Consider the following 23,202-nt stretch of genomic DNA (forward strand, 5'->3'; position numbering starts at 1 on the left):
CCGCCCCGCCCCCTCTCCTCCGCCCCGCCACGGCGCGGGTCACGGGCGCGCGGCGCTGACGCTGCCCGCGTGCCACCGGGGGCGGGGCGCCGCTGCCCGGCTGCGGGGCGGGGCGGGGCGGGGCGCCGCCGCGCGTGCGCCAGCACCGGAGCGAGGCCGGGCCGCGGTGCCGCCGGTGCCCCCGCGCCCGCCGGGCGCCGCCGCGGCGAGGATGAACTGGCTGTTCCCCTTCGCTAAGGGCGGCGGCTCCTCCTCGCCCGCCGCGCCGCTGCCCGCCCGCACCAGCCTGCAGCAGCAGAAGCAGCGGCAGATCGAGTCCCTGCGCGGCGCCCACGCCTCGTGAGTGGCCGCGGCCGCGGACGGGGGGGACAGGGCGGGACTCGGTGGCGGCCTGTGAGCCCCGACCCGGGCCCGGCGCCCCCTGCGCCGCCGGGCCTCGGTGCCCCGCAGGCACTGCCGGGAGCGGTGCCGCCCCTTCCCCTCCCGGTGCGGCCCGGCTGGGTCCCGCCGGCCATCGGCCGCGGCGGCGCCTCCGGGTAAACAGGAAGCGGAGTCGCTCCGGTGCGGCCGGGGCCGGCCGAGCCCCGCGGCGCTTCGGGGGCCAGGGGCCCGGCGGGGCGGGTGCTGCGCTGGGAAGCGGGCGGGGCGGGCCGGCCTCACCGGCGGGGCTGCGGCGGAGCCGTGCTCGGCTGCGCCGGCCGCCGCTCCGGGAAGGCAGCGTGGGTAGTTGATGGGGTTTAACGCCCGCAGAGAGCTGCGGAGCGCGTGTGCGGCGGTACCGCCCGCTTTGCGGGAGCTGGCGGTAGGAGCGCGGTTCTTCCAAGGCTAAGGATGAACCGGGCGGGGGGGGGGGGGCGTGTGTCGCGGCGCTCTCGCCGGCAGTGGCACAGCAGCGCTGCCGGCTCTGCAAACTGGTTTTCCATGTGCAGTGCGAATTTGCTCGTGCCTGACTGTTCCACAGAAACTGGTGCGATTTAGAGGCTCACCGGAGGGTTTTTGACGCCTGTTCAACAGCCACGCTTTTTACGGCAAAACACTTTCCTTTATCCCGAGACGCCCCAGCTGGGCAGCATGCTGGCCAGTTTTGCCTACTTCTCAGTCTTCTTAAAAGTGTTCATATTTTAAAAGGTGATCCACCCTTCATGTATTTCGAGGTATATTTTCAGTGAGCGTGTAAGCGTTCATCGTGCTTCCTAGGAGGTCTGTTGAGGTGTGATGTTTATGTCTGTCTAGGATGTCTGTTGTAGTGGAATGGTAGATGCCTTCAAAATGGTCCAGAAAAAGGAAGGAGAATGTTCTCTGGTATGTCAGACTGAGACTAGGAGTGGAAGAGATACTTACTGTATTTCCAAGGTTAGTAATTGCAGGTGGCTAGATATCCTAATATTCTGAATTATCACACAGGGCACGTAAGTATGGCACTACTGCCAAGTATTGTTGCTCGCTTAATCTGTTTGGAGCCGGTTTCACAAATGGTTTTGAAACACAGCTCACTTTTTGAGGGAGCTGTCTTTGGAGATGCAGCAGCCTAACTAAGAAAGTTTTGCTGTACTGGCCTTACTTGGCCTTTTATTTCTCTTTTTTTTTTTTTTTTTTTTTTTTTTTTTGTAACAGGGAGTTTAGCTCACCTCAAGCTAAGTCCTCACAAAAGGTGATTGGTTTTTTGTCAGTCGGCTTGCTGAACTGGGTTACTAACTGTTTGTGTAGGCGCCAGTTCAAGCACAGACAGAGAGCGAATGGACCCTGCAGCCAGGAATGGAGAGCAGTCTTGGGGAGACAGTAGCTGCTCAAATGTGACTTTGCAGCTGTGTTTTCTAGCATACCTGATCTCTCTTGACAGTAGGTATAGAACACCCAAAAATTAGGCAAGGGAAGGAATACATTCTGGCAGAGTGTACTCTTCTCTTAAGAGAAACTTATTACTGAATAAATCTGAGTAACAGCGCCTCAAATGCTGGTGCTTTTTTAAAGGTGTGGCTATTTGTGCAAGTTTTCAGAAGTGCAAAGGTTTTTTGGGGTGGGACCCATGTGCTTGCTTATGGACTCCATAGCAACACAGACCTATAGGATAAGAATATGCATTAAGCATTGCAATACAGTTGTTTCCTAAGCAATGATTGAATAATTGTCATTCTAGGGTTTGTTTTGTCCGATAAGTATATTTAGTCATTCATTTATGTGTATGCCAGCTGTTACTCATGAAATGCTCAAAATAAAATTCTTAGCATGGTGTGTTACCTGAGTTAGGTAAGTTTGTTTTGTGTTGTCTTAAGTCATAAAAGCCCAGTTATATGTGATCTTAATTTTGTTAATGTAGCTAGTCTTCCTTTTCAGGATCTGTTATGGGTTAGAAGCTTGATACCAAGTTTTTGTGAAAAAACTGTTTTCTTGCGATTGCTGCTGTTTTAGCCAAAGTTAAAATGTGTGATTTTTCCAGTGTATCCATTCCCACTTGGGGAAGGGACGACTAACTTGATCGGTTCAAGGTTTTGCTTAAATGAGGTTAGAACAGTTCGAACAGTTCTGGAGATTCTCGATTTCTTGTTTCTCTCTCCTTGTTCTCTCCCCAGTTCCTACAGGTTTTGCACATGAGTGGAACATAATTATATACCCTTCTCTAAAGGATTTTGTAGCAGGCTATTAAAATGCATAACAGATGATTACAGGGCAGGAATGTGCTTGAGAGATTCCAGGAGAATCCTTCAGTTAATAATGAGGAGGTGGTGATTTCAGTGGGTGGTGTATCACAGTAGAGCCCTGAACTCCGATTTGAATGGTCCTGTGCTGAAGATACCTGATAGTTTCTTCAAACAGCGAGTCGTTTCACAGGGAAAGAGCAGATGCTGAGTTGCCTGTGAGAGGAGTAAGGTCAGGCTGCAGAAAGCAAGGTGCATAGCTACGTTTGTGTCTTATTCCATTTATTCTCAAAATCCTGAAAACCACAGTTTTAAATTCTGTGCATAAATAATGCTTTGGAGGGGTACAGAATACTACTAGCACTACGCTTAACACACATTTGCAGGTAATGTGTTTGGGGTTTCTTGAAGAAGTAATTGTATGGAGGGGCATTTCTGAAGCTGGGTGCAAAGAGGCTTTCTGGGAACACCAGGCTGCCATTATTGCCTTTTGGAGCTCTGTTCCCTCCATTTATAAGGCGGCCTTAGAGAGGTGAGGGAGGAGAATATTATTGACCAGGTACAGGCAGGAAATATATATGGAAGGGGAATCGATCTGCTTTTTAAGTTTGTTTTGGTTGAGGCATTGTAAGATGAAGCTAATTTTCTGTTCTCCTTTCTCTCCCAGTCCCAGCTTAGGTATGTCTGTATTGTTCAGAAATTCTGCTTCAGAGCTAAGTCTCCTCCTCCCCCTCCTCCTCCTTCTCCTCCTCTTCATTCTTTGGGATGCCATCTTTCAGAACAGTCTTGCTGTGCGTACAAATTGTAGAGTGCTTTGAGTATTGAAACAACTTCCTATTAATGCAGCTGATTTAAAGATTTTTCTCAATAACTATCTTGTTCCAGGAGAAGCAAATTTGGATTTGATCTTACCAGATTTCATAAGATACATGTTTCTTCACTTGGTGCTTTTCAGGGGGGTCTTTGTTTTGAGTGTCACTGGATTACAGAGTTTTACATTCTTTCAAGTAGCTCTTCTCCAGATTATTTATTCTTGAAAATGTCTGTGCAAGTGCATAGAACTTGGTGCATGTGGAAAAAACTACTATTAAATAGTAAGCTAATCTGTTAAGGCAGAAGGCCTAGTGTGATGTATGTTCTAAGTACTGATCTGTAGGCAGTGTTGCAGGACAATAGTTGTGAACCACGTGTAATGCCTTGGCAAAGTAAATGTTTTATCAGAAAAAGTCAGTATATGAAAAAAAATCACTGATCTGGTGGCTTAAATTAAGCCACTAAGTGGAGATATATAAGTTGAGATTGTTGTCAGATCAGCAAGTAGCACAATTTCTCGTACTGTATTTCTATTGCTTGGGATCATGTATACGGTCTGAAAGTTGAATCTACTATTTTTTTGTTTTAATCTCAATATTCAGTGTAGCATTCTGAGGCATATTAACCAGGCTTATAAATTTTCTTCTCACAAGGCTTTTCAAAACTAAACTAACTACGAAGGTCTGAGGTGATGCCCTTTTTCAGACTTCGGGCTGTTACATTGACCATGAATCGGACGCTAACAATTTCTTCTTTGACAGCATTGCAGAAATTCAGAAAGATGTGGAATATCGACTGCCGTTCACTGTAAACAACTTGACAATTAATATTAACATGTAAGTAGAGTGAAATGCACATCTTGAAAATTAAAATCGTTCTCAAAAATAAGTAATAATAGAACATAAGTGGCTCCCATCTCATAATTAATTTCAGGAACTGTAACCTGGATTTGCATTAATAGTTGTAGTGATACGGGTGAAACTAGTTCTGTAAAAGATGAAGATGCTCAGCTTAAAGCAAAACTATATTTTGCTGTGCTCAGCTCCTAAGATACCTGTGTGGTTTTAGTTGAAAATAAGTAGGAGAAAAACACTCGAGGGTTTCTGATGACTTTGAATCCCCCTAAAACTGAAACTAACCTTAATTAGTAATTTACTAATCTGCTGTAACTCCTAGCTCTTAACGCAGTGAAGCTTCTGGATCGTAAGAAGTGATTTACTGTAACATTTCCTATTAATTTACTTTGGGTGGTGCTTTTTCTCTGGCAAATATTAATGGTATTCCAGTCACAAGTTTTTTGTTACTTTAGCTTGATAACTTGCCTGATATTCTTACAGATTATGCTGCATTGTCATTGCAGTAGTAACATTTGTATTAGAAAATAGTTTCGTTATGCTACAGCTTTTTCTTTGTCTGTGTACATAATTGCTTCATTGTTATACTACAATATTGTAGTAAATGCTCTCTTCAGTTCCATGGAAGCCCAGTATTCTAATATGTCTGACTTCCAGTTTTGTAATTGAATAATCCTTTTGTGTGCTTCATTGACTGTATTTCAGAGAATCTAGAACGGTTTGGGTTGGAAGGAACCTTAAAGATCATGTAGTTCTAACACCCCTGCCATGGGCAGGGACATTGCTCCTTAACTCTTATCACAGAAAAGTAATTTTATGTAATTAGTAGTACTTTTTCTTTGCATAAGAAGCCTTCTTGTGCAAACTTCAGCATGGGATGTAGCTGTAGTAATGATTATTCTTGTATTTGCAGCTTGCTTCCACCTCAGTTTCCTCAGGAAAAACCAGTTATCAGTGTTTTCCCACCTGTGAGACATCATTTAATGGACAAGCAGGGAGTGTATGTGACCAGTCCATTAATAAGTAATGTATGTATAATCTGTAGTTTCACATATGTCTGCTGTTAATAGCAACTTTAATACATGTCACACTACAGTATTGCTAATACTTCTGGTAAAAAAAGACTAGTGCAGATCCTTATCCCTCTCAAACTGTATTTTGAATGGTCTGAAAACAAAAATCCAGTAGTGTTCAGTATACTGCTATTTAATCTCCTTCTGCTACTGAGTATTCCATGTATTTAAAACTGTTTTAAGTTATGATGGCTTAGAAAGTTTCTATCACTTTTCTTGTTAGTACCAGTAGCACAGTTCTTGTTTCTGTACAGTGTATTCCAAATAAGGAAGAAGGATGCTTTAAGACTGTTTTGTAATTTAGTTCTTTCTATGCTATTAGAAATAGCGTAGTTCTTTCTATGCTATGCTATCTATTAGAAAGATGTCAAGGTTTTGGCTCTAATACTCAGGATTTTAATGTGCTGTTCTTCCTTTTTTTTTTCTTCCTCTTTTCTCTGCCAACAAGGATGTAGTAGTTTGGTGGGGTGGGGTGAGGTTATGATTTTTTCAGAGTGCAATTAATGCTTTTTGTCTCAAATCTTGATTTCTCCCCTCCTCCGCCTTTGTTTTCACAAATGTAATTTGGTCAGTAAGGTGGGGGGTTTGGGTTGTTTATTGGAAATGTAATTGATTAATTCTTGATTGGTAATAGAATATACAAAAGTCTCTTAGTTTCTGTTCAGTTCTATGTGGTTTTATCGTTTTATTTGGAGCTGATGTATACACAGTTTACATTAGCTGATATGTCTCTGAAATAGCTTCCAGCACTGCCTTGTGGATATAATAAACAGTCAAGTTCAGCACATTTGGAACTGTTGGATTCCAGGTGTAATTTTTCTTTCGCATTGTTTTTTTTTTTACCAGTTTACAATGCACTCAGATCTTGGAAAAATTATTCAAAGTTTACTGGACGAGTTTTGGAAGAATCCTCCAGTTCTGGCTTCTAGTTCAACATCATTTCCATAGTAAGTATCTATAAACACGATGAATGGAACTATGTGTATTAACTTACTTTTTTTCAAAAGAGATGAAATCAAGTATTAGGAGGGCAGGAACAGACATAATGTAGTGGATGTATTGGGAGATGTAGATTCCCTGCTCTTGTAGCATTTCATGTACGTGCTTGATGGAATGATTACTTTGAGAAGAAACACTAGATTCCGTTGGAGTTACTGTATTAACATGCTGATGTAACTTCGTGCTTCTGTTTTCTTGAAAAAGAATAAATGCATATGTTATCAGATGAAATCTTGAACTTGCTGTAGACCATGATCTGAGCCATTGTGTGTCTTCATGCTCTGGTCATATTCTCCTGGGCTTAACAGCTTCTGTTGCACAACTACGCAAGAGAAATTGTGCAATTTAAAGAACTGTATGAAATACACAAAAGTGGTCTGAGACATTACAGCTTTATCAGTAGAATTATGGTTCTCATGGCTGACAATGATACTGGGTTTAGATGCAGCTGCAGTTGTGAATGTAAAAAAAGAAGTAATTTGTGTTATTTAGAAGTAATTGTGTGTTGCCCAAGCTGTTAAATGCTATACCATAAATAAGAACTAATGTATGACACAGATGCATTTTTCAGGACTTTTACATGGAAACACTTTGTATTTAAGTTCTCATAATTTTTTGAGAAGTAGTTTTCGTTTTAATTAAGAGTGTGAGTGTGTATTTGGCTGCTCTATAAGAGTATAGTTTGATGAAGCTGTGTATTATGTTGCAGTTTAAGACATAAAGTAGACTTACTACATTGGAAGTAACTGGAAACAGACAATGCAAAGTTTATGGTTGTTTAAAAATTCAATCCTGTGTCATGTATGTGGTGTAGTGATTATAATTCAAATGGTAGGATGTGCTGTAAGCAGTTGGTTGCTCATGGTTGTGGTTTTTTATTTGTTTTTAGCCTTTTCAACAAACCGGCTGGAATGCCTCCTTATGCTCCTCAGGGGTTTCCATTTCTTCCTCCATACCCACCTCAAGAAACAAACAGAACAATGGCAGCCGTGCCTGTTGCTGAATCAGTTTCTTCAAGCTACACTACAGACAAGCCTGCTGCTCCCTCTTACGGCTTGATCCCTGATCTGCCGCTACCTGTTCCGACAGCAGAAGCAGTGCTTCAGGTCTGTATGCCGAGTTTTGGTGCTTAAGCTAAAGCTGTCAGACACTGGGGATAATGGCACACAGGGCATTGCTGCAAAACTCAAGGGAACATTCAGAGTGACTGCACTTCATTGTTTTGCTGGTGCTAGGAAAAAACCTGTTATTTTGGCTTTGATGAAAAGTTTTTTAGGGCAAACTTGAACTCAGATTTGTCTTTCTGAGCTTTAATGAAACATGTTATGGTAAATATCTTCGAATATACTTTTTTTTTGGAGCTGCAGTCCCCCATAGTGCAGCTGTAACTGTTTCTTCAGTCATAGAAAATGAGATTCTTTTCTCTATATGGCATTTCCTGCCCAGAACCTATCAGGTGAGAATGATGTGCAGTCTCAAGCCTTTATGTGAATTTATTTCTCATTTTCATGCTTGAAATAGCTTCGCTTCATGGATCTTGTATGTGTGTACTCACAAATTCCCTTTCACTGATGCACTCTGGAAGGATTTTTTTGAATATCCTCTGTAAAAACTTTACAGCTAAATGTTTGGTTTTTATAAAGTCTTTTCTTTAGAAATGAAAACTTTCTTAATCTTGGAAGATGCTTTTGTGGCTTTGTAGAATTTAAAATTTCTACATTCTGTGAAGACAGACTTTCTTTTCCTTGTCTGAAAACTTTTTCCCATGGGATTATAACTTTAAAACCACATGATAGAGATCAAAATGTCAGTCTCTTTCTCTGTGCTCACTTCCTTGAGTTATAGTCCTCCTATGTGTTTCATGGCTCGTTCAGCTGTTACCAAATGGAGGACGTAGCAAGACAGGTTATTTTCCTCCAAAAGTGACTCGTCTTTTGTGACATGCCACCTCAAACATCCCCAAGTATTTTGTTGCCGTGGTTGAGTTGAGACATCTTTTTGGAGGCTAGTGCTACTATTCTTTCTGCTTTTCCTACTTTTCTTGTTGCTGGCAAATACTCATCTCCAGTTTTGGATTAATCAGGTTAAATATCACAAAATTGCTCTTTGAAAATCTGCTAAGCATTTCTAAACTTCTGTTTAGGTTGGCCAGAATGGATTTACTTACAAGATGCCTGATGTTCCTGAGACATTTCCAGAACTCTCAGAATTAAGGTAAATTTTCAGAAGGTGCCAAAACATTCCGTAGTCATTAAAAGGCAATTACCACTGGTCTGTATCTGATTTTTGTCAAAAGTCTGTATACATCGCTGAAATGTTTTTGTAGATAACATCAATAGGAGAACTACGACTTAACCAAAATTGTAGAGTTAGGAAGTAAGCCAGCCCTGCATTCAACTGTGCTGCTTGTTTAGGATTTTCTCAACAGGAACAATACTTCAGGATTCAACACCAGGTAAAAGAGCATTTATTTTTATATTTCCTAACATACTAGTGTTCTGTTGTCTTCCAGTGACTTAATTTCTGCTAATATGGTAAGCATACCTTTTGAAGGAGGAAAGGGGACAAGGAAATGGACTTGAGACTGGTTTACAGATTGCATTCTCTTAATTCACAAGGACTTTGTGAGCAGCTCAGCATGTGCAGGGCGGTTGGGTCAGGTAAATCCAGGTGGTAAACATGCCAGGTGTCCCAGTGCAAATCACTTCCACATCTAAATACTTCATACACATATTACACAAATACTTTAATCAAAAGCATGTCCTGTCACAATTCAAAAAAATTGTATTAGTTACTGTTCCCAGCAATTTTTTCAGGTCTAATGAGACAGCCTCCTGGATCATTTATCTGGGATTAAATAGATTATACAGATTAGCTATTAATTCTGAAAGGATCTTAGGAAATTGGTTGCTTTCTGATCTCACATATTTATGGTGTTGTCATAGTTCAGCACTTGAAAACTCCTTTCAAAAAAGAAAAAGACCTTTGTTGAGAAGGTCTTCTGTTTTTTGGGGTATTTTTTGTTTACCTTGACACCTTCCTAAGAGCCTATTTCATTTAGCTAAATCAACTGTAAGTTCTGTTGTGTAGAAGAAAGCTAGGGGTTTGGGGAGGAACTGTAATTTGTTTTAACAAAACATTCAAACCAAGTTTGGTTTTTTCAAGACGACTGGATTAAAATTCCATGAATCTTCTGGTGGTGGTTAATCACAAATGGTAATGCAGCTGTTCTGCATAGCTCTGTTGTGTCTAGGTGGCAAAGGTTTTGGTAGTTGGGGGTGCTGCATGGGTGGCTTTTGTGAGAAGGGGCTAGGGGCTGCCCCTGTGCTAGGCACAGCCAGCTTGGCAGCAGACCCACTGCAGGACAGCCGAGTCCGTTGGTGAAGTGAGTGGTGCCCCTATGAAAACACATTTAAAGAAGAGCAAATCCTGCAGAGGCAGTGAGGATTGAGGGGAGGGAGTGGAAAATTGTGAGAATCCTGCAAACGACAAGGTCAGAGAAGAAGGGGAAGGAGGTGATCCAAGTGCCAGAGCAGATATTCATCTGCAGCCCATGGAAGTTTTGGAAAAGACCAGAGTAGAACAGGTGTTTCCCTGTAGCCCACGCTAGAGCAGGCTGTCCTGCCAGGAACTGCAGCCTGTGATGGAGAGGGACCCGTGCTGGAGTAGGGGAAGAGAGCGAGGAGGCAGGAGCGGCAGAGACAAACCGTTACAGATGGGGACGGCCACACCGGCAATTCCCCTTCCTCCCTGCACTGATGGGGAATGAGAGTGAAGTTGAGCCTGGGGTCAAAGGGGGTGAGGTGTTTTAGTTTTTGTCTTTCTTTTTCATCATCTTAATATAATGGCAATATAATTAATTTTTCCCAACCTGAGTGTGTTTTGCCTGTCGTTGTATAATTGGTAAGTGATCTCGCTGTCTTTATCTTGACCTACAAGCTTTTCCCCTATATCCTGTTGAGGAGGGAGACTGAGAAAGCAGGTGGGCGGACATCTGGTAAATGGCCACGGTCAACCCACTGCAGTAGCATCAAAAAACACTTCATAGGAAGTAAGGCTTGAAATGAGAGGTACTTTTTAACATTAAAGCTCACTGCTGCAGATAGTAGAACCCACGGTCCAGGAGAAAGGGGAAAAATAAGCTCTGGTCATGTTGTATATCTGTAAAGTCCCAATAAATGCCTCAAACTTTTGACTTTTGGCAGAAATTAGTAACTCTACACGTAATGTTTGCTGTTAGCTTTAAATGTGCTTTCTTTCTGTTTGAATGTAGTATATCGCAGCTGACCAGTATGAACGAGCAAGGAGAAGTGCTACTGGAACAGTTTGCAGCTTTACCACAACTGAAGCAAGTCATTACTGATAGAAATGAGTTAGTGAAAAGCATTGAAGAGCTGGCAAGTAAGATGTTAAAACATTAGCATCTGTGTCTGTTCTGCACATTGAATCCTCTAAAAAAAGGCAGTAATAGTGATTTTGTTTTACAGAAAAAAACTTGTTGCTGGAGCCTACTCTCGAGGCAAAAAGACAGATGGTGTTGGATAAAGTAAGTGGACAATAAAATCTTTTTCAAAAATACTAGCTGTAACATTCTGTTTTTTTCAGGGGGAAAACATTCTTTTTCTTCTTCCTTCCAGTATGAGCAACTGACACAGATGAAAGCAGCCTTTGAAAAAAAGATGCAGAGACAGCATGAACTTAGTGAGGTATGATCTCTATATCATATTATCCTTTAAGACTACTTCAATAAAACTGAAGTTTTGATTTGGGTCTTTAACCATAAAGAATATTCTTCTAGTTAAGCCCTTAATTTTGTATGAAATAGATTCACATCAAGTATGAAATGAAATGGAATGAAGTACCAAACAGTTGGAAAGCAAAACAGTGTTATGGTTGCACAACTGGGGTTTTGGGTTGTGGTTTGGTGTTTTTTCTTTAATGCTACAATACAAGCAAAGTTGGAAGAGTGTGATGAGCTTTTAGAGCTGTTCATAAGTACAATCCTGGGTCAGACCAGTTTTAAGAATAGAAGGCTTTTTAAAGAAGGTTTGTTTAAGTAATGATAACCATTTAACGTAATGAGTTTGTAAAACCGTACCAGATTAAAATGATTCAAACGATTGCTTCAGAAACTTAAATTCTGTGATTCACTGGGTATGCTTACTGTGGGCAACATGTTATATGTGCTGTCAAACTTTGTACATTCTAAAGAGCAAATAGGGTAAAGTCATAACTTCAGAAAGCAATTTGGGGAAGGAGAATGATTTCTTAGCTTGTTTACCAGAATATGTCTTAGAAGATGTAACTTCTCATAAACAATTTCTGTGCTGAAATCATCCTTATTTGCAAGATTTGTCACCTGAGAATACAACCGTCCATCAAAATATAACATGCATAGTACCTGAATATCAAAATGTCCACAAAGTAGCAAAATAACAAACAGAAAGTTACGTGACAGCAAACTGACTGATTTCATAGGTGATCTAAATGAATTAAATGATCCCTCACTTGAAAATCAGAATAGTCTGACTCCTATTGCCTCCTTTCTGTGTGATGTAAGTTGGCTTTAAAGTGGGTGGAGGTAGTTGGCATTGAGAAACTTTCTGTTTCTGTAAGAAGCCACTTAAAAACAGGACATATTACCCCACTGCTACATTACCTTTTCTTTTGTCTAAGTTAGATTTGCTGGTTGAATTTAACGATTGTTAGGAGACTGTGAGTTGAGGAGTTGCAGATGGATTTTTCTGCTGTTTTTCCACATATGTGCTGTATCTTCATGTATTGATGTTCACTGTGCGCTACCTGGTATCTCTTGTTATCTCCCCTTAAAAGTTCCAGACAAGTCTTTTTACTTGTACTGTAGATGAATTTTAGTCATCTTCTATTAAAGCAAACAGTCCTTATTTTGCACAAGATTAATTTAACAGGAAATTTCTGATTGCAGTTTTATAGTACCTAAGTAAAATATTTTTCATGGGGTAGATGGACGGTAGTCCGAGCAACTAAAATCCATAAATACCTTAATTTTGCAGTTCTGGCTCTGTACAGACTCCTACTGAAGACGTGAATCATGTTCTGATTAACTGCCCAAACATATTAGAGGAAAAATAATGAAATTACATGCAATAAACACAAGTAAGGTTTGAGGAACAGAAGAATGAGTATACTGGTTTAGATTAGCAGGCCATCTACTTCTTGAGTAGGTGCTTTTTCCTTTCCTGTCTTCCTCTCCACAGTCATTTCAAGGGTATTTAAAAGCTGAACGGTAAGTGCTATTTTACATTTTTATACTTCTCAGGGTCGCTACTGAGTTTCAAAAGTAGACCCTATGTATTGAAGTCACTTGAAACACTAGTTCTATTCAGAAGTCACATTTCCAAGCTCTCTGCTGTCTGACAGTATAGGGTAAAAGTTGAAAAGCTTTATACATCTTTTAGAATGACTGTGCATGAAGACCTAAACTAGCAATGCTTTTCTCACATTGGATCCTTTCTAGTTTAACAAGCTGTGCTGTTTCTTGGACGTTAAGCTTCCATCTGGTCACTTAGGCTTTTATGTAATAATAATGCTCTTCACATAGTTCATGTTTAGTCATTTATCTTTCTTACCGGAAATGTAGGTTTTGATGGACAGTTTAATATTACATAGGAGTTTTTATTTTCATAGAGTTGCAGTCCAAGTGCTTTGCAAGCCAGACTTAAAGTAGCTGCTCATGAAGCTGAAGAGGAATCTGACACTATTGCAGAAGACTTCTTGGAAGGCAAAACAGAAATAGATGACTTCCTTAGTAGTTTCATGGAAAAAAGAACAGTACGTAATATACAAATTATTCTAATCTGAGAGATCTACAACACATAGTGAATAAATTTAAGACCTAAGAGTTTGAGCAGTTCTGTGGTACACAACAGTGCTTTAATAAGCTCCAACAGAAGAAAATATCCCTAAGTGGCTTCAGTCTGTTTAGAATATAATCTGTGTTGTGAAGGCACATATTTTTTAAGGCAGAAGTGCAAAGGTCTCCCGCATTAGACCCTTGTCATGTGTTGTAGGTTTTTTTGTGCCACTGTCTTCTATAACCTGTATAGAGATACAAGGAAGGTAGCCACATGGACAAGTTTAAATTTGGTAAGTTGACATAGAATGACACATTATATTAAGCAACCTTTATGTTTAATTTATTAAACTTCTTAAACTAATTATTCTGTTGATGGCTATCACCAAATAAGTAACTGAGGTTCAAAACCCACTGTTCTTGCTCATGCTGTGACAAGAGCAATTTACTGGGTAGCATACCTTTCTTTAGAGGTGCCTATAAATGCATTTCATAACATAGGAAACAATTCTCTTGTAAGCAATTGTGAATGGAATTATCTTACCAATACAGACCGTTGTTCGGCCTGAAGCTTGGAAGGGAGGGGGTTCACAGGGCTTTCTTTTTTTAAAGAGCCTGCAAGGTAGCTAAATTATTAAAGAGAAAACATAGTATGCATTATAGAAATATGCCTTTCAGGATTCACTCTTGCTATGTCTTGTTTTGTAGCTCTGCCACTGTAGAAGAGCCAAAGAGGAAAAACTTCAACAGGCAATAGCAATGCACAGCCAATTTCATGCTCCGCTATAGGTAAACTGCTGCTTTAATATTTGCCGTTAAGCTTTCTGTTTTTTAAATAATTCACCTCATCGTCACACACCTACAAACTGCTAACTGCAAATGAATTTGTTGCAATGCTCAGTGTTCTAATAATGCTTTCTGTGCAAATCAAGTATGTACTGCATCTGTTGTTATGTTTTAAATAGAACTAACTTCTGGAGAAATTAAAATATCTAATTATAGAAATTTGTCTTTACAGACTTCCTGCAAACTACACCTGCCAAGAGAACAAGTGAAAAACCCAATAAAGCACACTTTTTAATAACTATTATTTGCAAATAAGCATTTCATCTTATATGGTTGTATTTATAGAAGAGATTGTATACAGAGTTGGGATGGTTTTTGTACAAATTAGAATGTCTCTTTATATTCTCATTGTACTCAAGAATCCTTCTATTGCAATCTTTGCACTAATTTCTTGTATTTATTGTTGATAGTTCCTACTATATTTAAGTTCCTGCTGCTATACTCCATTCTTCAGAGACTGATTATCTAAACATGTAATTTTGACTAGCTTTTTACATTTTTATAAAAACATAATTCATATCTTTTTTGTATTTTGAATTTTAAGCGTAGATTTGGCTTGATCTGTGGAAGAGTTTGAGATAAGTGGTGATAGGGCTTTGGAAACTGAAGAAGTTCATAATTTGAGATTGTTAGTGGATTTGATTCACAAGCTGTCTTTTCTTGAAGCCAAAATGTTTAAGAACAAGTTTTTTACTTTTAAGTAATATTACAGAACTGAGTATAGCCTGTATTGTGTTTTGGATAAGTAGATTTGGATTAAGCAAAGGATGTGTTAGAACAAATTATATTGGAATCAAAACAGAATAAATGATCTCTGTGTAGATTTGGTATGTTGCTCAGTAGCACTGAAGCGCTTGATTTCAGGAGTGGCTTGGTACCTACTATAATTAAACACAATTTTCATCTCACAATTTCATTTTCACATTTGTTTTTGCTTATAGGAGAATAATCAGATCACCTCACAGTTTCTGTTTTATGCAATATGAGTATGTTCATCATGTGAGGAACTCAAAAGCACTTTACAAAAACTAGTTCTGAAGTTCTTTGAAGTAGCAGTTATTTTTTTCCTAATTTTAAGCAGCAAAGAAACTAATTTGGCTGGAGTTGCATAGTGTGTTATGTTAAGGCCAGTGATTAAATTTGGAAGTGAGACTTAATTCTGCCCTTTAATCACTGAACCTTTCTTCTGGTGAGCTGTCTTTTTTTAGGGTGGGGGTATATCTGGTGAGAATGGATAGGACCAAGTGCAGTATTCTATAGGAGAAAAATACAGCCCCTACAGAGATGCATGTGTGGTCTCTCTTGCTGTTGCAAAAAGACTCATTCTTTTTCTTAACCTTGTCAGCGCATTAGGTTTTCATGGAGACAGTCAAGTTCCAGAAGAACAGAAGTCGTCGTACAGTTCTGAGACATAAATAAGATAAAGCACTGATTAAGTAATGTATCAGGAATCCTGCTTCTTTCTGATCAGGAAGCAGTCTGGAGATAAACCTCTTAGCCAAGACACTGGCTCGGTGTTACCTAGATAGGGTCACAGAACATCACGGCTTCAAGTCTTAAACTAAAGCACGTCAATCCAAGCGAACACTTTTCTGTATCACTAATCTTCAGTCAGCCCTAAACTTGATGCTCTTCTAGCAAAACACAATAAGGTATTTTTTCTGACTTGGCGAAAAGCAAGTAAATTTTGGAGCTGGGAAAATCACTTTAAGTGCAAGAAGTCTGTTCCACAGGCTAGTGAATCTTCAAATGGGGCTTTAGTTCTCAGCCTTATCATACTCTACAGTACTGTGGTTGTCTGTCTTAAGCTACTGCCTTTCAGGGTGAGTAAACTATTCACTGGTACTTGATGGGATTTTTCTTTGTAGAGCTGGTCCAAGTTCTGAGATTAGATGTTCCAAGAAAACAGAACTGTGGTCCACATCAAAGAAGATACTTGGGTGCCTGAAAAAATCAACAGGTTGTATGTGCCATGGTTAAGCAATAATTTTAGACTATCTTCCAAAAAACGTTTCTCCTGACGGTGCATAGTACTGCATGAATATTGACATAGCACTTTTGCTAATGTGCTAACTAAAGCCCTAATTAAAAATGAGATTGCTAAGGTTTCCAAGCAGTTCTGGACTTGGGTCTCTGAGTAGTGGGACTTCAGCAGCTCTGGAGAAAAGTTAGATTTAAGTCATCAGTGTTGCCTTCTTGGCAAACTCCGTCTGGCTTTGCGCGCAGTGTACAAGTTGGTTTGGGTCTTACTCAGAGTATCTAGCTAACAGTCTTTATTAAAGACTAGATACAAATTCTCTACAGGGCTGGCTTTCTGTTGCAGTTTCTTCACTGTAAGGAGAGAAAGGTACAGGTGACCAAACGTCTGGTGCTCTTCCTGAGTTGGGCTAGTATCTTTATACATTCTATAATGGCATGAAATGACAGACTTCTGTCCTCATCTGCTGCCTCCTGTTGAATGTTGTGTGGTGTATTATGGTGCTCTACTGTGACTGAACTCTCCAGCCAGGTCACCTACAGGAGATTTGCTTCCCAAACCAGTACAAGTTCTCAACACTTCAGCTTTTCCTTACACTTTTGTGAGCAAGTTTACAAATACAGAACTTCTCCCTGCAGTCCTGATGATAGTGGAGGACAGTCTAGAATAAAATGTCACGATTCAGGGCAAGTTCTTAGTACAGTGTTTCTTGTTCAGGGATATGAAAGTTTAAGGTCTTCTCTTTTCTCCCTTTCTATTCTCTCTCCTATCGTTCCTATTCATAAGATTACTTTTTTCCCATATTTTTTTAGCCCCTTCTGCGGTCACAAACCCATCCTCTAGAAAAGCAGCACAGAAGTCTGTATTCAGTGGTGTGCTAGGTTAGCTACAGCTATCCTGTCGCACACAGGAGCAGCCAGCCGGTTTTCTGGCCTTTAAAGGACAAGCCAACCTGCTGCTGGTTTGAGGTTGGTTGGTTTGTTTGTTTGTTTTTCTTTTAGTCCTACACTGGTTGTGCCAATGGGAACATTTTTCTTCATAGGTAATCATCATGCTTTTACCAGAAGACTCAGTAGAACACTGATAATGCTCTGTCAAAGTTTTAGGGGGGGGTTGGCTTCTAGCAAGTGAAGCGCATTCCTTGCCTTGTTTTGCTGAAACATGGTGAGTAGGTGTGTACCCAGCTTTATAAACAATATCCTATGAAGTGTAACAGAACAGCAGCTGCTGCTAGATGCATATTCTACAATCTTTTAAAATGTGTCAAGCGAACTCTTAAGCAATCTGGAATGGTAGGCCACATACAGTGACTGGTTTCCCGAGAGCCTTGCACTGTGTCGTACTTAGGCTGAGGTGTTCTGCCAAGTAGAAAAGTGAAATAAATGAGCGAGAAATTAAAAAGTAAGGAGGTGGGTTGTCTCTTGCGTTGCAGTAGTTTGGGATGGGGTGAGGGTACATTCTGTATTGTAACTGCTAATTGAGTCTGGGGTTTGCCTAATTTTAATATCTGATCTTACTGCTAAATATTTTCTGTGGCTGAGTTTAGGCCTCTCGTTTCTTCCCTTAGTCTTAAATCCAGTACTGAGTTCTCCATGTAACAGGTGTAACTGATGCTGTTGCAGACCAGAGAAATTTTAAAATGTAAGTCTGAAATCAAGTAGGTTTTGTTTTGGGGTGATCTTGTATACAACTAGTGTTAATGGTACATTCTGCTGAGGCTTACGGAAGAAAGGTTTCCTGGATTTCAGAGTGTAATGGCATGCTAACCTTTCTGAAAGATGGGGATTATCAGGCACGTACAGCTATGCTAGCCACTACTACAAGCCAAGAGACTATAATAAAGTTCTAAGCAGTATCTAATGATCTACTGTAGTTCTGTTTGCTCTGTACATACTCCTGCAGTTTTGCCACTTTGGACCTTGACCAGATGTGGACGTTAGAAATCTTTCAGTTTTTTGTCCAAGTTCCTAGTCCTGCTCCCTTCAAAGACTTAAGATAAATCTTTAAAAAAAAAAAAAAAAAAGAGAGAGACCTTCAAGTAAAACTGAATCAAAACGCTGGCAAAAAAGTCCGTTATCACAACCTTACTGTGTACATTATTCTGAACAGTAAATACTGTAATGTGTTAAACTTAGAAATAAAGGCTTTGGGGTTTTTAATATGTCTTGTAATTGTCTAACTTAAAGATAGAGTTGGTCATTGCAGGATACAGAATTGTGTAGGAAATGGATGCAGTAAGCTACTCAAGGACAAACTTCTACTCTTTGTGTGTAGTGATTTGAGCTTTTCCTGTTTAACTCTTCTAAAAGCAGTAATTCTTGGAGCCACCTCCACCAAAATGGGCTTTGAAAACTCTTATTCATCTCTGGCTACTGCTTTTCTAAATGCCTTGTTTTGGTCAGATGCCTGTAGAGATCAAATTTATATGTAGTAATAAGCTATAAAGAAAGTTTGTGTATCAATTATAAGGGAATACCTTAACATAAAGAATTGTGTTCTTTAGTCTTCAGAAACAGAATAAATTAATCTGAATAACCATGGCAACCAGCAGACTTAAAAATGAGTCCTTCCCTGATTTCAGTCACAACAGTTCTGGTGGACCTGTAAGAGTTCATTAGCATCTTGCCAGAATGATTTATATTGAAAGACCACTAAATGTTACTTTAAGATTTAACGTGATTTGATTTGCTGGCTCCAGGTGCTTTACTGGCAATATAAATAATATAAATAAAGTTGAATGCTTATTTTACCTTTCCTTCGCATCACCCCAATCTCTGGCACGTTTCTGGCTTCTCTGAAATTGGGGTCTGCTGTATGCTTGGCCGGAGATCTTCGGCAGGGTTTTCACTAGTTTTGGTAATGTGATAAGTTTACCTACTTTTAACTTATCCCACTACACGTTCCTCTCTTCCCAAATAAATTGTCAGTGACTTCACTGTCCTTGGACAATTTTTCAGTCACTGCGGCATTTCCCTGTCTCTGCACTACAGCGTGTAAGGGTGACTAGCTAACCTAACGGCTACACTCAGCCTTCAGCCCATGCAACCTTTAGCCCAACCCTGTTGCCTTGACTGTGGTGTTTGTGATATACTTGAGGACTCCTGCGTGTAGATCAGGGCAGCGTCCACATAAAATCATCAAGTTAGCTGGTCAACAGTGGTGAAATGCTTATCTTCATTGCAAAGGCTGCCTCCTTGTTGCTGGATTTTAATTGTTACTAGCTTGTATCATCAGACGTCTTGCATGCTATGCAAACTGGTGCTCTGGCTTGCCACAGGCTTCAAAGAATGTGGTTCCCTGCCTTACTGCTAAGGAAGTTTACTTAGAACTTAAAAGTTCTTTACTTACTTAAAAAACTTTACTTAAAAAACTTTAAAGTTCACAAAGAACTTTACTTCCCTGCCTCTCTCCTTTTACTTACTTTTTTCTTTTTCTCTCCTTACTTTTAATGATATTCTTCAGTCTGGGTTGTGCCCTCCAACTTCTTTATTTTTCATCTTTTCAGAATCCATTACCAGTTTACCAGCTTCATCTATGTCTTATATAGAGCTACCTAGAAAGAAAGCTTTACTAGCTGCTTTTATGTTCTTTAGATGGTGACCTTTTGTAGAGGAAACTTCAACTGTTCTATCCCATTGCCATCAGTGTCCTTTAGATGCCCATTTTCATGCTAAAGAACAGCCTGAAGCTATTGAGGCTAAAATGACACCATTGATATCTGTAATGCTCTTTAGTCCTTTCTTCCCAGCAGTTAGGTTCCTGTGTGTCCTATTGCAAATTACAGTCAGCTTATGCCAAATTTGCAAGGATTTGCAGCAGAGGGGAGACCCCACAAGGCTATGAGAAATCAATGTAGTTTATAGTGTGGTTTTCTCATGCTTCTTGTTTTGCATTCCCTAAAAAAAACAAACACAAAAAACCAACCCCCCCAAAAAAATAATAAAATAAAATTAACTAAATTGACAGTTTTCTTAGTTAGATTTCTCTACAGCTTAAACTAAAGGATTCAAGTATTGAAGGAAGGAAGATACAAAAATCCCTTGATCTCAGTGACAAAGTCACTGGAGTAAATGAACTGTATTACAAAAGTTGGGAAAGCAAACCTTTGTTTCATTCACTGGTGTGAAATAACATACACTAAATGACCCAAGTGTTTATTTGGAAGTGTTTCTCAGCAGGCTAATAATGGCACACATACATACATTACAATGAAAACAGTAGTAGCTAATGCTAAATTCCAAGGACTGAAAGACACATCACAGAGAGCTGCTAAGTAAAGGCATAATATAAAATGTTAACATGTTAATATTGTAGTTGTACAGCTAATTACGAGGAGTTGCATAAGCGACATGAAGACAGTGCTTTGAATCTGCATATATTGCTGTTCTGCATTTATTTCTGGACATGTCTAATAAGGACATAATACAATCATACAGAATTTTACATTTTGAAGATATGCAATAATATTGCCCATTTTCAAACTCATTTTTAGGCAGAATATTTGTGAGGTTGTTTTCGTTGCTGACTTTGCAGCATGTTTCTTTAGTTTGAGAAAACCCATTTAAAATCTCCTTTAATACGATAAATTTTACAGGCTGTGTTCAAAATACGAAACATTTTTAAAAGTACGATTAAAATCGGGGCTTCGTTTATTAAAAATTCATAAAGATTAAAAAACAGAAGGCTAGATTCTCAACAGAGTATAAATTATAGCTGTATTTATTTCAGCTAAGCTACAGTGATTCATCAAATTGAGTATCTGACCTTTCCAGTATAATACTAAGATAAATTTTGTTGTTAGGTATTGAATTCTTTGTTCAAAGGCAGCAGCTCCCTTAAGAGGGATTTTAATAATACTGAAGTTTACCTAGTCATTTTTAATAACATCAAGTTCATAGAACAGAATGAAAAGCTATTCCATAAAAGCAGACTGAATAATAAAATCTAGAACTTCTGAACTGAGGTATATTTATATAATTTAGTTCTGCCTGTAAGTCCATATTTGATGGACTAGTATGAAATGCAATCAAATTAAACTTACATTACTACTGCTTTATTTTACTAGAATTCAGTACCACATTGTCTCCAAGCAGGTAAGAGCAGCCATATGAATTATATTTTTAGCTGTGTGCTTTAATTAGAAACAAACAAACAAACAAAAAACCCCCCACCAAACACTTGGAATAATTACATCCCAATATGGAAGCCTTTTTAGTGAATTTCAAAACATCCCAAATCTTAAACATTTTTCAGCGGTTTACTTCCATACCTATGATTATGAAAGCTATTACTCCCACTCTTAAAAAAATACAAAAATTCTTAAACCAAACCAGATTAACCTTTCTGTTATGGTGAATCAGTCTTCTTAAGTTAGCATTGCCATGCTCTGTTCAGGTTGGCAAATGCTAAAAGAGAAATCTTGTGTGAAGATAAAGAAAAACCCCTTGACTGTAGTTAGTTTATTTTGAACAGTAAAATTTGGAAGAAATAATTGTTTAGAACAGTTCCTTTATGGGCATAACCTTTCTGTCGTTCTGAAAGTGACACTTTTGTAAGTGATTTCTGTAAGTGATTTTTGGATTCCTTGTTCTCTCTACTGTGTATGTACCTCAGTCACACTTAAATAAAACATTTCTAAGTAGGCATCAAATAGGCTGGAGAATTGGGGGGTTTCTTACTTTAAAATTTTACCTTTATATCTTATGTAGGCTGTTTGGAACAAGGGTAAGTTACAAACAATCAAACTTGAGAACAAACCATAAAAGAGGCTAGAGTATACTGCCTAACACACCTTTCATTGTAAGGGATGCTTTATCACAAAGGCTGTGAGTATCGTTATGTTCCTTGAAGTTTTGCTCACAGAAACTACTGAACTTGCAGCACAGGTTGAGAGTTGAGTACACACGGGATGCATTCATGTGCAGCAGCAACAGCTTACTAAAGGCTATTTTTGCAGGATCAAAGCTTCATTTGTCCCCTAAGAAAGCATGTCCATTTGTTAGTTTTACTTTGCTGTAAAGGATTCTAGTAGGAGAATATGCAAAATAATGGTTGGAATTCAAAATGTAACACTTCCCACAAAAAAAAAAAAATAGGTGAGGAATATACACAATATGTCTGAAGGCAAAAGAACTCTACAAAAGTAAGTTTTGACTGATTCACCAGTAAGGCTAACACTAATGAATCTTCAACCTCGTCCCTGTGTGTAAGAGAGTACTTTGGAATTTCACGTCTTTGGAGAAGAACTATTATTTTGTACAATAAATAATTATGGAAATGTACAAAGGAATAATTATGTACAGCACTGATAAAACAAATACTACATTGGCTTGACTACTATATATAACAGCAGTTATTACCTTCCTTTAGCATTATGCCCTAAAACTAATAATGGCTTGTTCTGCTTAGATCTTTACTTACACAATTGCACAGTAGTTCCCTTTCTTTGGGTTATTTCTTTAGGCCACATACCGCTCCCATTCTTCACCCCATGAAAAGATGTTGTTCCAGACTGTGAGGGACTCGGCTTCACCTGGATCCTTGCTGTTGCGAAGGTATTTCAGACCGCCAGAAACACAGCCTCATCTGAATCCTTGCCACTGTCTTCACTAGGCAAGCAGCCACCCCCGCTTGGGGACCTACAACTTAAGTCCTCCACGCCAGACTCCTGATCACTGTTAGCCGAGAGGTCAGGATCCGAGCTTTTCAGGTTGTCCTGTGTCAAAATCAGGGCTGAATCTTCTTCATCCCCTTGCGAAGGGCTCCACGATGGGAATGATTTTAGGTCGCTGCTATACTCCTGCGGAGTGTTAGCTAAGCTGTTGCTGGAATTAAAAAGCCCTAACTGTTTGCTTTGGTCTTGTTGCTTACTCTTGTCTTTATCATTGTCTAATTGTGATTTCTGAAGATTCGCCAACCTCTGAAATAAAGGAAACGGTGTATATATTACAGGGATACATTTAGGGCCCAGAAATCCTCCTATGTGTCTTTGCCTTTTAAAAAAAAGAAGTAATAATCTGAGTTCAGAGCCCAACCCAGTTAGCAGCCTTTAAAACTGCCTGTTTGCATTTATGGAGTATGAGAAGTGCACAGTTTGTCACAAACTAATGCCAAATTACAGCATCACAGTTCCCTCTGAGCTACAGACAGATATAAAACTTCTTCCAGGAGC

The 23,202-nt window shown here is 39.5% G+C and overlaps 2 protein-coding genes across 8 annotated transcripts in view; one reads left to right on the forward strand and one right to left on the reverse strand.

The window, feature by feature from the left end:
- The first annotated feature begins 100 nt into the window (after nt 1-100).
- VPS37A (VPS37A subunit of ESCRT-I) lies at nt 101-22,627 on the forward strand. 3 transcript variants are annotated; one of them, XM_055796905.1, is made up of 12 exons: nt 103-339; nt 4,211-4,285; nt 5,217-5,331; nt 6,223-6,323; nt 7,265-7,481; nt 8,519-8,589; nt 10,649-10,776; nt 10,863-10,921; nt 11,013-11,081; nt 13,042-13,185; nt 13,916-13,996; nt 22,494-22,627. In XM_055796905.1, exons 1-11 carry the CDS (start codon nt 212-214, stop codon nt 13,994-13,996), a joined length of 1,188 nt encoding a protein of 395 aa, XP_055652880.1. In that variant the 5' UTR covers nt 103-211; the 3' UTR covers nt 22,494-22,627. The 3 variants fall into 3 exon arrangements, with proteins under 3 accessions (XP_055652881.1, XP_055652880.1, XP_055652879.1); XM_055796904.1 differs by lacking the exon at nt 22,494-22,627 and adding an exon at nt 14,226-14,964 and having other exon boundaries at nt 104-339; XM_055796906.1 differs by lacking the exons at nt 13,042-13,185; nt 13,916-13,996; nt 22,494-22,627 and adding an exon at nt 12,408-13,035 and having other exon boundaries at nt 101-339.
- The window catches only part of MTMR7 (myotubularin related protein 7), a 50,248-nt gene continuing 49,636 nt past the window's right edge, over nt 22,591-23,202 (reverse strand). For all 5 annotated transcript variants that reach the window (XM_055796902.1, XM_055796903.1, XM_055796900.1 and 2 more), the window contains one exon: nt 22,591-22,950. In XM_055796902.1, the coding sequence (XP_055652877.1) occupies nt 22,591-22,950 (360 nt within the window). The remainder of the gene's footprint in view (nt 22,951-23,202) is intronic.

This window comes from Falco peregrinus, chromosome 2 (assembly GCF_023634155.1).
Source record: "Falco peregrinus isolate bFalPer1 chromosome 2, bFalPer1.pri, whole genome shotgun sequence".
NCBI lineage: Eukaryota > Metazoa > Chordata > Aves > Falconiformes > Falconidae > Falco > Falco peregrinus.